The 13,530-nt window shown below is 34.6% G+C and overlaps 2 protein-coding genes across 2 annotated transcripts in view; both read left to right on the top strand.

The window, feature by feature from the left end:
* Positions 1–5,055, top strand: part of LOC107691565 (radial spoke head 14 homolog) — a 24,798-nt gene extending 19,743 nt beyond the window's left edge. Inside the window, exons 9-10 of the mRNA XM_016490219.1 lie at positions 3,121–3,180; positions 5,023–5,055. The gene's annotated coding sequence lies outside the window, so the exon portion shown is untranslated. The remainder of the gene's footprint in view (positions 1–3,120; positions 3,181–5,022) is intronic.
* Positions 5,056–5,085: 30 nt separating this feature from the next.
* On the top strand, positions 5,086–13,144 carry LOC107691564 (dematin-like). Its single transcript, XM_016490218.1, has 14 exons — positions 5,086–5,280; positions 5,469–5,597; positions 6,478–6,522; positions 7,292–7,436; positions 7,531–7,575; positions 7,672–7,821; positions 8,060–8,196; positions 9,225–9,330; positions 9,842–9,891; positions 9,984–10,032; positions 11,787–11,794; positions 12,077–12,142; positions 12,289–12,369; positions 12,451–13,144. Exons 2-14 carry the CDS (start codon positions 5,475–5,477, stop codon positions 12,562–12,564), a joined length of 1,119 nt encoding a protein of 372 aa, XP_016345704.1. The 5' UTR covers positions 5,086–5,280; positions 5,469–5,474; the 3' UTR covers positions 12,565–13,144.
* Positions 13,145–13,530: the final 386 nt, after the last annotated feature.

Raw genomic sequence — 13,530 nt, 5'->3', positions numbered from 1 at the left:
AAGTGGGGGGGGGGGGGACTTGATTTCACTCATCAGGATTTGATTGAATTTTGAAAAGTGGTCTATGATATTATTGCTAATTTTGCCCCACCAGTTTGGCCTGGGTTACATCAGCAGAAAAGTCATTTCTGAGCTGGAGAATGTTATATTTTAATAAAAATATATGAAAACAAACATTTAATGAAAACAAACATCCCATTCCCACTCTTTCCATTTTTTCTTGTCCATTCTCAGTCTCGTCTCAATATGAAGTGGCAAAAAGGCCAATAAGCATGCGTCTCTGTGTAGAGAGTGACTAGATTGGGCTTGTTCAGATGTGTGGACTGCGAAGTCGCGTTTGCTATAGCAACGGATCCGATGTTACATAATGCAGTAGGAAGAGGGCGAGAGGTCTGGCTGGCTTAATGTGGGAGATGCAGCAGGATATTTTTAGGATTCTCCTGTTCTTCCTCCTCTATTGCACTGCAAGTGATGCGAGCAGGACGCAGATGAGGATGGTACAGGACACACACTGAGCTTCGTATTCATCCGTTTTTGAGTGTTGACTTGTACGTTGCTGTCGTAAATATGACACCATATAAACACAAAGATAAGCACATCTTGCCCATGATTTATCTATATGCAATGGCCTCTGAACTTCAATAACTACTGCATTGCCTTATATTCGTACAGTGAAACACCAGTTGTGTGATTACATTATATTACACAGGGAAGCATGTAGTTCCATATCAGTTTTTAGCTGATATTAGAGTTTTTGTTATTTATCAGGATTAGTTTGTGCTGTGTATTTAATTGTGATCCTCATTTCCATTTTTAATATTTAGATTACCATCGGCTAACACTTACTTTTTATATAATCTTTAAAAACACTAATAAATGTAACACTGGCAATGTAATCTTTAGCCAATTAATTAATTAATTATTCATTTTTCATATTGTATGTAATAATATAATATGATGCCTAAATTTACATGTGTGAAAGTTATTTTATTTTTAATTTATTTAGAATATTGAAAAAATGGCTATTTTATTTATATTTACCTCTTGTGGTAGTGTTACCTTAGCATTATATCTATATATATCTATATACAGTATATATATATATATATATCTTACATTTTTCATGTAAGATTTTACTTTACTTTAGCTTAATTTTAATTACTGAATTTTTTTTAAATTACTTTAAAAGTTAAAAGTCGTAACCAACAATAGTTATTAGCTATAATATTTAAATATGTCTATGTACTGTAGTTATGCATCCCTAACATTATTTTAAAAGCTTGAAGTCTGAAAGATGGAAAATGTAAAGATCAGCTTAGTTTTATTTATTTTAATATCTTTTATACAGTAAATAACAGCTATAATGAAAACATTGTATATATAATCTGATCTGTAGATTTGTAAAACTTCATCCTTTTGGAGGATTTTTCCTCCATGAGTCAAATGAACAGCTGAGCTGCATTGGTCTTGGAAAGCATCTCTCATCCGTCTTAGAGGTTGTCTGCTGTTTTCTCTCCAGAGACCAGACTTGATTTTCCACTAGATAGGAGAGCACAGGGACAATCTAGCTATAAATATCCTGGGAGAATAGCTGCTCTTTGAACAAAAGCTGTGATAGGTCTGTTCATCCATCTGTGCTGGAGGACACAGAGGTTTTACAGAGATGTGAGATGTCAGACTGTGTTAGCTAAAATACAAAAGCACCACGCTAGGGTTTCTTACATAAGTCTTCTTTAAAGGTGAGTGTGATGACTAAGATGTTCCCTGATAGAACTGCGGCGTCACTGAGATTGTGGTGCGTCTGCTTTGTGCTGTAATGAAAAACTGACGTGACTTGTTAGAATTCTCTTCACCTTTCTTTTCCAATGTGGCTTCATAGGAAAAACATTTAATGTGACCGAATTAAACCAGTAATTTTGAGGGTCAGCTAAAGTAGAAACAGTTCCTTAAAAGGATAATTCACCAAATAACGTAAGATAGGGCTGTTTGATTATGACAAAAATCATTTTCATGATTATTTTTGCCCACTACTTGTTCACTTTGGAAACATGAACTCTTCTTTTAAGCTGAGTTTAAATGAAAAATAAATAGAAAATACTGACATAAAACAAATAGTCCGGAGCTAAATATTTTTTTAAGAGATGCTCATTCAGTGCAAGGCCAAAGTTCATGATGCATGAATAATTGAGTGATTTTGACTTGTGTGAATTCAGAAGGATCAATAACTCAGAGGCCCTGCCTGAAGAGAAGCACTTTAGAGAGCACCATCATTTTCCTTCACATTCATTGGCTGCCAAAGAATATCATGTTTGCTTCGCCTCTTATTTATGGAGTACTAAAATAAAAGGCTTTATATTGTTTGTTTTGAATTTAAAATAGTTTACTCAGAAATGAAAATGTACTCACCCTCAGGTCATCCAAGATGTAGATGAGTTTGATTTTTAATGGGAACAGATTTGGAGAGATTTAGCATTATATTATTTGCTCAGTAATGGATCCTCTGCAGTGAATGGGTGCCATCAGAATGAGAGTCTAAACAGCTGATAAAAACATTTATAAAGCTGCATGTTTGTAATAAATCATAATCCATAATTTTTACATTTAAACTGTTGGTTCCAGCTTAATAAGAGTCCTCTATTCATAAAATTTCTTTCTCCAGTGAAAAGTCATCTCTTCTGAATCAGGAAAGAAATATGCACAGATCAAGCACTGTTTAAGAGCAAAAAACTCCATAACAATTCTGAACAAACAAACAGTTCTGGAAGTGAAACAAATGCCTTAATGATGGATTTGTTACTTCACAAGACATTAATAGATGGACTGGAGTTGTGAGTATTTGTGGATTATTATCAGCTTTTTGGACTCTCATTCTGACGGCACCCATTCACTGCAGAGGATCCATTGGTGGGCATGTGATGTAATGCTAAATTTCACACAATCTGGTCTATTGAAGAAACAAGCTCATCTTGGATGGCCTGAGGGTGAGCAAATGTTCAGGAAATTTTAATTTCTGGGTGAATTACTCCTTCAACACTGAATTCAGTTCACTGAACAGTGTTTGCTTGAGGTTGAACTGTCATGTCGTGATGAGTAATGAAATCCTGTATTTGGGTGTTTCAGGAATGGTGTAGGGCGAGGAGGCCCTGTAGATGTGTATCATGAAGCTTCTCACCGCCTGAGGTAAGAGTTCACTGTTCTGTCTTTCTTATTCACTCTGTCATTTACATTCTCACCTACATTACATTGTATTGAAAGCACTCTAAAAAAATGCTGGGTTAAATACAGTGCTGGGTAAAATATGGAAAACCCAGCGATTGGGTTGTTTTGACCCAGCGGTTGGGCTACTGCCCAGAAGGTTGGGTTAAACATTTAACCCAACTGTTGGTTGAAAACAACCCAATCACTGGGTTTGTCCAGATTTTACCCAGCATTTTTGCTTTAGATATATTTTCCAAAAAAAATCCAGATAAAACCTATATCTATAAATTAAATGGATGAATGAGAGCAGATTTAAAAAAAATATTTTTTTTGTGTGTCAATCTGCTTCTGGCCAATGAAAATTCTTCATGAAATCTAAATGTAAATGGATTAAAGGGACAGTTCACCCAAAAATGATATTTCTGTGACTTTCTTCTGTGGAACAGAAAAGAAGATATTTCACCATATTAGACCCCATTAACTTTCATTGTTTGTACAAAATTACATTTGTGTTTCAGAGAAGAAATAAGGTCATGATGGTGAACAAATGATTTTTGGGTGAACTAGACCTGTAAATAAACCATTTAAAAAATGTAAACTGATTGTAAACAATGAAATGAAGTTTATTTGTGTTATTTTAGCTCATTTGAATTAACCAAAAATAATGTTTTTAGTAATGGAATAATGGATAAAGCTGTAAATAAATATACTGTTATTGTAGTTTTCTGTGCTTTTAGTTCTGTACTTGTATTTTTGTGCTTTTATGCTAATCCTCAGTCCCAATACGAACCCTAATTTGACTCATTTTTAGAAGACTGTCAGGATTTGTACTTGCACTTGACATAGTTCCTGGTTAAATGGGGGAAGGGAGTCACTGTCGCCTGTCACGCTATCCGTCTGTGCCGACTGCAGGGATGTAATGTGTTTTATCATCCCTCTCCATCTCCATCACATCCCTCCCCCATCCTTCTCTTTCTCCATCCATCCGTCTCTCTTTATCCATCCTCTCTATCCATTTATCTGCCCTCCCCCCTTCTCTGCCACCCAGGCCGCTATCTTTTCTTTCACTGTGTTTACATCAGAGTCTGTATCTCCTTCTCTTCTCACACCCTTCCCAAAGTAAACATGGTTTGGTCTTTCATAGGAGACGTCATGCATTCTCAGTTATGTTTTACTTATCATTTTGTCTCAGGTTTCCTTACTTCTATTGGTTTAATTTGGCATTAAGAGTGCTATTTAAGTGATTATGTAAAAGAGGAAAATGGAAACTGTATTTATTAAGAATTATACGATTGGTTAATTTATGACATTCATTAATACTTTTTTAGTACTAATTAATAGTTTGATATCAGCACTTCTTTGCTGAGGGAAATGGTGGTCTGCCCCGAAAATCATTAAAGTCTATTAAAGATATTCAGAAATGGGTTTGAGGCAGATAGTTACAAGTAAATGACATGTCAGTCGAGTCTATACAAAGGATCATTTGAGATGCATAAGAGATAAAATTTGTGATATTCATTTCCCATTAGTTTCTTTGACTATCTATTGATTTTTTTCTAACCTGAAACCTACCATACAAGACCGCTCACTGAGCTCTTAATCGAATACATTAGCCACAGAAATCCATTCAGACCTCTTGTCCATCTTTAAAACCATCACACAGACAGGGTCTGGCTCCAGATCAAGGGGTGTATGTGTACATGTGTGTTTGTATAATGCACAAAAATATCTGGAGCATATGGGAACGCAAAATGTAACTATATTATCGCCCAGCCATCTGACATCAAAGCCTCGTTCTCATTTACAGTTTCTTCTTTTTCACAGTGACCTCATAAAGGGAGCACTTTCTCATTCAAAATGATGATGCATAAGGTAATTAAAAGTAATTTTTTCATATCAGATTTCTTATTTGTTCATAAGAAATAACATAATACATAATCATAAAACACTGAAAAGGTCCATGTGATGTTTGACCTTTGACCTGTGTGTGTTTGTGAACAGCAGTCGGCCCGTACCTCCCCGGGCAGCGTTTGTTCTCTGCATGGAGGAGGTGTTCCTGGATCCCCGGCGGTCACTATAGTGGTGTGTATAGCAGCAGTGCCACATCAGATTACACTTAACTAGGCCCACACACAGTGGACCAACATCTTGATTGCAATACAGAATGCAGTCAATCCAATTACATTCAAGGACCAGAACTAACTGTAATAATAACTGTGTCTCAAAATTGTAGCACAAATGTAATTCTTTCATATTTTGGATTAATACAGGCCAAAATGGACAATCAAGTGATTGGATATAAGGATCTAGCAGCTATACCTAAAGACAAGGCCATTCTGGATATAGAGAGGCCTGACCTGATGATGTATGAGCCCCACTTCAGCTATTCACCGATGGAGGTAATACACAGTATATACAGCAAATATGCTGTTCAAAATGTTGTTGTCAGTAAGATTAGTTTTAAAGAAAGGATGCATTAAATTCGTTCAGTTTTTTTTCTTTTGAACTTTCTATTAATCAAAGAATCCTGAATAACTATATGATTGTTTCCACAAAATATTAAGCAGCACAACTGTTTTCAGTATTGATAATAATCAGAAATGTTTCCTGAGCAGCAAATCAGCATATTAGAATGATTTCTGAAGGATCATGCGACACTGAAGACTGATGCTGAAAATTGAGCTTTGGCTCACAGAAATAAATTACAGTTTACAATATATTCAAATAGAAGATAGTTATTTTAAGTTGTAATAATATTTCACAATATTACTGTTTTTACTGTATTTTTGATCAAATAAATGCAGGCTTGGTGAGCGTTATAGTCTTCTTTCAAAAATATTCAAACATCTTACTGACCCCAGACTTTTGAATGGTAGTGTTGTGCTGTTATTTGGTGATGAGGTCTGACAGTCTATTTGGGTCATTGTCTCATAGACTCAAAGCTGTTGATTTGTCAGACTTTCATTCTGTAACACACTCTGTCTGTCAGCGTGTGTGATGTGTTCACTGGTTAGTTTCCTGCTGGGTGTGATGTCTCGCCATCAGAGCGCCTGGACAGAGATCAGCACACACACACACACACACACACACACACACACACACGCCATGTTAGCTCGGCTCTCCCACTGTAATTTCCTTTTTTGTTTCACTGTAATGGAAGCGTTACGCTTCATTAAGTCTGTAAACCTGTCTGTGGAAATGTCTGGATATCTCACTTACTGCCAACAACTGACCTCCCTTTCACTCTTTCTGTCTGTATCTCTCTTTTTCTTTCTCTAGAGGTCATTATCTCCTCGTTCAATCTCCCCTCCTCCATCCCCAGAGGTAAGATGCATAGTACATGTCCGTGAAAATCACAAATATGTCATATACATTTTAATATATGCCATGACATGAGGTTTTGCCAGTCAGATTAGAGGACCAGAAGTAAATGTTTGTTTAATGGAAAGAAGGTAGTTTGCAAATAACATAGACATTTAGGTTACAAATTCTATACATTATATTATACTTTGTTGTCAGTAAGATTTTTTTATGTTTTTGAACAAAGTCGCTTATGCTCACGAGGCTGCATTTATTGGAATAAAAAATACAGTAAAAACTGTAATTTTTAAATTATTTAAAATAACTCTTTTATATTTTAAAATATTTTAAAATGTCATTTATTTCTGTGATGCAAAGCTGAATTTTCAGCATCATTACTCCAGTCTTCAGTGTCACATGATCTTTCAGAAATCATTCTAATATGCTGATTTGCTGCTCAAGAAACATTTCTTGATATTATCAGTGTTGAAAACAGTTGTGCTGCTTAATATTAAATATTGTATATTTTTATTACCATTTTCACTGAATTATGTGCAAGGTGTTCCTAAATACATATAGCACAAATACTGTATATAAATCAAACAAACTATATTAAGGAAAGTTTGGGGAATTCCCCCTCTCTAAGTTTTTGAAAGAAAACCCTTTTAACATCAGAGGTCTTGTATCACAGCTATTTCACCAGGTTCAAGGACCAAACTATCTATTTTAGAATCTGCTTTAGAGTCTCTCTGCATGATTCTCAATCACACAGTCCTTCTACATGTAATTCCAGAACAGTCTATCAAAGGATGTCTATCAGAGGGATTGGTCAGAGCCCAAGTCTTCAGGCAGCTCGTCTCCAGCGTCCACACAGCTGAGTAAAAGCATCACCGTCAGCACAAAAGTCCCACACCAGCAACAGCACTTCCACAGGCCAGGTTAGGTACTACAGCACCTCACAAACACAGCCAACAAACCTCAGTCAACATCAGACTCTAAAACTAAACAAAACAACCTCACTTTTCCTCCTAGACAATGGAACCGACATATACAAGAAGCCACCAATATATAAACAAGGTATGAAACATCAACACTGCTCTTGAGTTTAAATCAAAGTGTAAATGGTGTAATTCTGGAGCATTCAGATGTGTCTGTGTATTTGGATGGATGTAGATGTCTCAGCAGCCGCTCCACACAGTAAACACATGGAGGATTTAATCATTGAGTCTTCAAAGTTTCCCGCCGCACAACCTCCAGACCCCAACCAGCCCTCTAAGATAGAGACGGACTACTGGCCCTGCCCTCCCTCACTAGCTGTTATCGGTACACTCACACGCTATCAACATGATCACAACCTGCTGTACACAATCTGCTACATGCCTTCATGGAAATAATTCAGTGTACACGCATACATGGAAATAAAATTTCCCTCTGGGCAGTAATGAATTTAGCTAGATGCTAATGCTAACAGCACAGTATCGAGGCCCAGTTTGTTGATGTGGTAGTTGTTCATCGACTTGTTTTTTACACTCTTTATCTCACGATCACGTGTTTGTATCAGAGAAAGAGCGGAGGAAGAGTGTGGCGTCCAGGGTGGCTGAGGGAGAGGAGGGTGAGGAGGATGATAAGTATGATGACAGTGATCTTTCTGAAGACATGTGGAGACTTCGGCAAATGCAGAAACAAGAGCTCAACAAGGTGTTTGTCCGTAAAATGATCTTATCTGTAAACTTACAGTGGCTGTTCAAGGGTAATTGTGATGTGTCAAGCAATTTCCTGAAGTTAAACTATTCTAAATTGCATTTTTTCATTCTCGTATTATTTATTCATTATTATTATTATTATTTCAAGAAATTAATAAGTTTACTCTGCAAGACTGCATTAAATGAATAAAAAGTGACCGTTAAGACATTTTTAGTTTTTCGACATTTTTATAAGATTTCGAATAAATGTTTTTTTTTTTTTTTACTTTATATTCATTTAAGAATCCTGTAAAAATGTTTCACATTTTTCACCAAAAAAATATAAAAACAACTGTTTTTGACATTGATAATATACTTAAATGATGATCATGATCATAAATAATAAAACATTTGATAATACATTTTTTGAGGAGCAAATCAGCATATTAGAATGAATTCTGAAGTATCATGTGACACTGAAGACTGGAGTAATGATGCTGAAAATTCAGCTTTGAAACCCATCATAGGAATTAATTTCTCATAATTATTTTAAGATATATTAAAACAGAAAGCTGTTTTAAACTATTTGTACTGTGTTTTTGATCATATAAATGCAGCCTTGGTGAGCATAAGAGACTTATTTCAAAAACATCAAAAATCTTTTGAACTCCAGAAGTTTGAACAGTAGTGTACATGCAGTTTTATTAATAAAAATATTTAACTTTTTGTATATTTATTTATTTATTTATTTATTTATATATTTTATATTATACATTTGCACTTTTCTCCTGTTCCGTTTTTCTTAAACCTTATTTTTTTAAGAAACCGAGGCTAAAGGTTTATTGGGTTGGCTCTTATTTGTGAGATCATTTGTCTCACTCGACCTTCAAGTGAAGGCCACAGTTGGTTTCAAATGAAGGACAAATCTGTAGGGATTCTTGCATTTCTTGTCGAAACAGGGAGCCAAGCTGATCAATTCAGACTCTCAGTCTGGGTATAATGTTTCAGTGTCCACCTCTCCTCTCATTCTCTCTCTCTTCACAGATTCAATCCAATCTAGGAAAATTGATACTAAAGGAGGAGATCGAAAGTACAGCCCCTGTCCGAAGGAAAACACGGTCTCTGCCCGACAGGACACACATGCATCTGGGTACATTTCAATGTGCTTGTGTGGTTGTCACTGTGTGGACGTGATTTTCACAAAACTGTCTCATAAGGAATCACAGAACAGAAAGATACTCAGAGATGAGCAGCATTACTGACAGCAGCTGTTGTGTGTACTGGACATCTGAGTCAGTCTTTCCACCTGCAATCAGAGTTTATGCACGGCAGACTAATAATCTGAATCAGATTAGAGTTTATAGGTCTCTAGGGGAAAGGTCAGAGTCTAGAGAACTCAATTTGAACCGTTTTGATCATTGCATTATACTTTGTATTGTGTGGCACTGAAAATGGATGTGATTGGAGTAAATCACAAAAGCCAGTTGACCTTGTACTTACAGTGGCCCCTTCTGGTTGAAGAGATGCACTGCATACACACGACACATCACATATCCCTAATAGAAAACATGTTGGCTTCAGCATCATTGCTTGGTTAAGATGATTATTTGAATGCTATTTGTGTCACTATATTAACATGTTTCTTCTTTTGTTTTGTGCAGCCTCCAAATCCCCCTCATTTCCTTCCTACACTAAGACTGGCCTGACTAGGGTGAGAAAATGAAATCTGTTTTGATATGTCAGCTTTGTGAGATCCATCCTTAATTACACTGATTTAATTAGTCTGGTGTTTGTGTGTTACAGCTCCAGTCTGCAGAGTTCTCCTCTTCAAACAGTGATAAAGGGAGTCAAAGTAAGTGTGGGGATTATGACATTTCTATTCTATTCTATTCTGTACTGTTCTGTACTGTTTTTTTTGCATTTGTTACACTTCAATCAGAGTGGCAGCATTAAGAGTCATAATTGTATTCTATTTTATTCTGTTCTAAAGAGTAGAACGATTTTTACCATGTTTATTTGGAATTGAATCAAAGCTCCGGAATTAAGAGCACTGATCTCTATTCTATTCTATTCTATCCTAATAGTGGAGCAATTTTGTCATGTTTATTTTTACTTCAATTAGAGCACCAGTATTAAGGCACAATTCTATTATTATTTTTTCATTTGCTACACTTCAATCAGTGTCATTATCAAGAGTCATAATTGTATTCCATTTTATTCTGTTATAAAGAGTACAGCAAATTTTTGCCATGTTTGTTTGAAATGTTTTCAAAGTTCCAGTATTATAAGCACTCATCTCTATTCTCTCTATCTAATAGTAGAGTAATTTAATAAAGAGTCATTTTTGTCATATTTATTTACACTTCAAACAGAGTCCCAGTTTTAAGTCATAATTCTATTCTATTCTATTCAAAATAGTAATTAAGTGTACAAGTATTGTCATGATGTAATCCTATTCTGTTCTATTCTTTCTGTTCTATTCTTTTCTAAATAGTAGATCAGTTTTTTGCCATGTTTATTTTATCAGAGCAAGTTCCAGTATTAAGAGCACTGATCTCTATTCTATTCTATTCTATTAATAGTAGTCATTTTTGTCATATTTATTTACACTTCAAACAGAGTCCCAGTTTTAAGTCATAATTCTATTCTATTCTATTCAAAATAGTAATTAAGTGTACAAGTATTGTCATGATGTAATCCTATTCTGTTCTATTCTTTCTGTTCTATTCTTTTCTAAATAGTAGATCAGTTTTTTGCCATGTTTATTTTATCAGAGCAAGTTCCAGTATTAAGAGCACTGATCTCTATTCTATTCTATTCTATTCTATTCTATTCTATTCTATTCTATTCTATTCTATTCTATTCTATTCTATTCTATTCTATTCTATTCTATTCTATTCTATTCTATTCTATTCTATTCTATTCTATTCTATTCTATTCTATTCTATTCTATTCTATTCTATTCTATTCTATTCTATTCTATTCTATTCTATTCTATTCTATTCTATTCTATTCTATTCTATTAATAGTAGTCATTTTTGTCATATTTATTTACACTTCAATCAGAGTGCCAGTTTTAAGAGTCATAATTCTATTATATTCTAAACAGTAATGTAGAGTGCCAGCATTGTCATAGTGTAATTCTATTCTGTTCTATTCTACGAATCTATTGTTATTCATCTAAATAGAAGGTCAGTTTTTGCCATGTTTATTTGAAATTTAATCAGAGTAAGTTACAGTATTACGAGCACTGATTTCTATTCTATTCTATTAATTTTTGTCTTTTTAACATTTGTTACACTTCAGAGTGCCAGTATTATAAATCATAATTCTATTTTTACAGTAGTTAGAGCACTGATTTTATATAAATGTAATTATAAAATATATCAGTCATTAAGAGTCACAATTCTGTTCCATTCTATTTAGAATGTAGTATGTTTATTCAAATTTTTTTAGAGTGCCGAGAGTCATTTTTCTGTTGTATTGTGTTTTGTGTTCTATTCTCACCTTTTTTAAATGAATATAAATCAAATTGAATTAAATGTTTTATACCCCATGCTCATTGTATTATCATTTGTTTCTCTCCCTCTTTTTTTTTTTTTACAGATTTCCAGGTATGTAATAGTTTACATTAAAATAAATGTTTTTTAAACAGATGAACAGATGAATTTATCAATTTTATTTTAAACCAACTTCAGTAACGAATACAATACAAGCCACTCATATGCTGACAATTTCAGTGTTAGCATTTCAGAAATAATCAAATAGTTTATTAAGTCAAGCTCTGCAACCTTCAATCTCATTAGTTTTACAACATTTACAATCAGATTGTTGTAACAACTGCACAAATCACAGTTGTGGTATGTGGTCTTATGGTGGTCTCCTCTCTTTTATAGAACGGAGATGCCCAAAGCAGAAGCATAGACAGAGGGAATTCACTCCCTAGTATGCTGGAACAAAAGGTGTTGTAACCATATCTGCCAACTAATTAAGATTATTGTGTTTAATGCTTGTATATATGAGCTCTTGTATACAGTATATTGTTACTTAAAGTGACAGTTTGATGCTGGTTCATTAATATTGTTATGAACATATATTTGTTTGGCAGATTTACCCATATGAGATGCTCATTGTGACACACAGAGGCAGAAACAAGCTCCCTCCCGGTGTAGACAGGACAAGTCTGGAGGTAGACATTGCTTTCGCTCATTGTTTTACCCTGTTGCACTGTTCTGCTGGGAAACGTTGACCACATAACCTCTCTCTCCAGAGGCACCTGTCACCTGAGGAATTCCAGAATGTCTTTGGAATGTCCATAGAGGAATTCGACCAGCTCTCCCTTTGGAAGCAGAACGTCCTGAAAAAGAAAGTCTCTCTCTTCTAGTAGTCAGAGAAATACGTGCTTTTACAAACACTGTCACGCGTCTGCACTTCCGCTTGTGAAAACAGTACAGGCGATACAAGTTAAGGAAAGATGAGGAATGTGATTATGGAGCCAGCAAAAAAATCAGTTATCCTTATCGTTTGATAAGCCCCATATCTGATTGCAGCTAACAATCATATCCATGACTTTGATGTCGTCTCTTTTTCTAGTTGCAGCTACTATGTCAGGACTTCACTGAGGTTCTTTTCTGTGTGTGCTTAGTAAAGCTATAATGATATACACCGATATGAATGCTACGAATACACATGAAACAGATATGAATCACACCAGTTATTTGAGCAGACCAAATCCCTGCAGAACATTTCAGATGGACCAGCAGGAATCTGTTAGTTTAAGTCACTGCCACACTTTTCAGCCTTTATGTGCTAATCATGAATTAACAAACCTTCAGAATATGGGTCAGTGACTTTTTTTGGTCCAGATTTATTCATTCGTTAAAAATAGATTTAAAATGCAATTTATACATAGAAAGAGTTGAATAAACCTCTTCTTTGATGAGCATGATTTTATATTCTGAATTAAGATTAAGAATTTAAAAATTCATAAAAATGACAGAACTGTCCTGTTATAAAGAAGTTCTTGAAAAGAAATTTGGCATACTTTTCTATTTTTATTCTTTACAAAAATGTGTAATATTTTAACAAAACTGCTTCACTGCTTATTAATGTTTTTTTGTTTTTTTTTTGCTTTTGTTGCTAAATCAAAATCACGTGGTTTAACCAACATGCAGGAAAAAAATGGGAAATTAATATCATTAGGTTAATATAATAATTAGACATCTTTATGACACAGCAATGTTGTAAAATGTCATGTGGTGCGACTGAAAATTCTTCATTATAATTATGAATAAAAATTCATGAAATGTCCTTAATTAATTTCAATAAAAACTGTAAGGTATAAACATTT

Source organism: Sinocyclocheilus anshuiensis, unplaced genomic scaffold, assembly GCF_001515605.1.
Source record: "Sinocyclocheilus anshuiensis isolate Anshui unplaced genomic scaffold, SAMN03320099.WGS_v1.1 scaffold630, whole genome shotgun sequence".
Taxonomy (NCBI): Eukaryota; Metazoa; Chordata; class Actinopteri; order Cypriniformes; family Cyprinidae; genus Sinocyclocheilus; species Sinocyclocheilus anshuiensis.
This window is presented reverse-complemented; position numbering and strand designations above follow the sequence as displayed.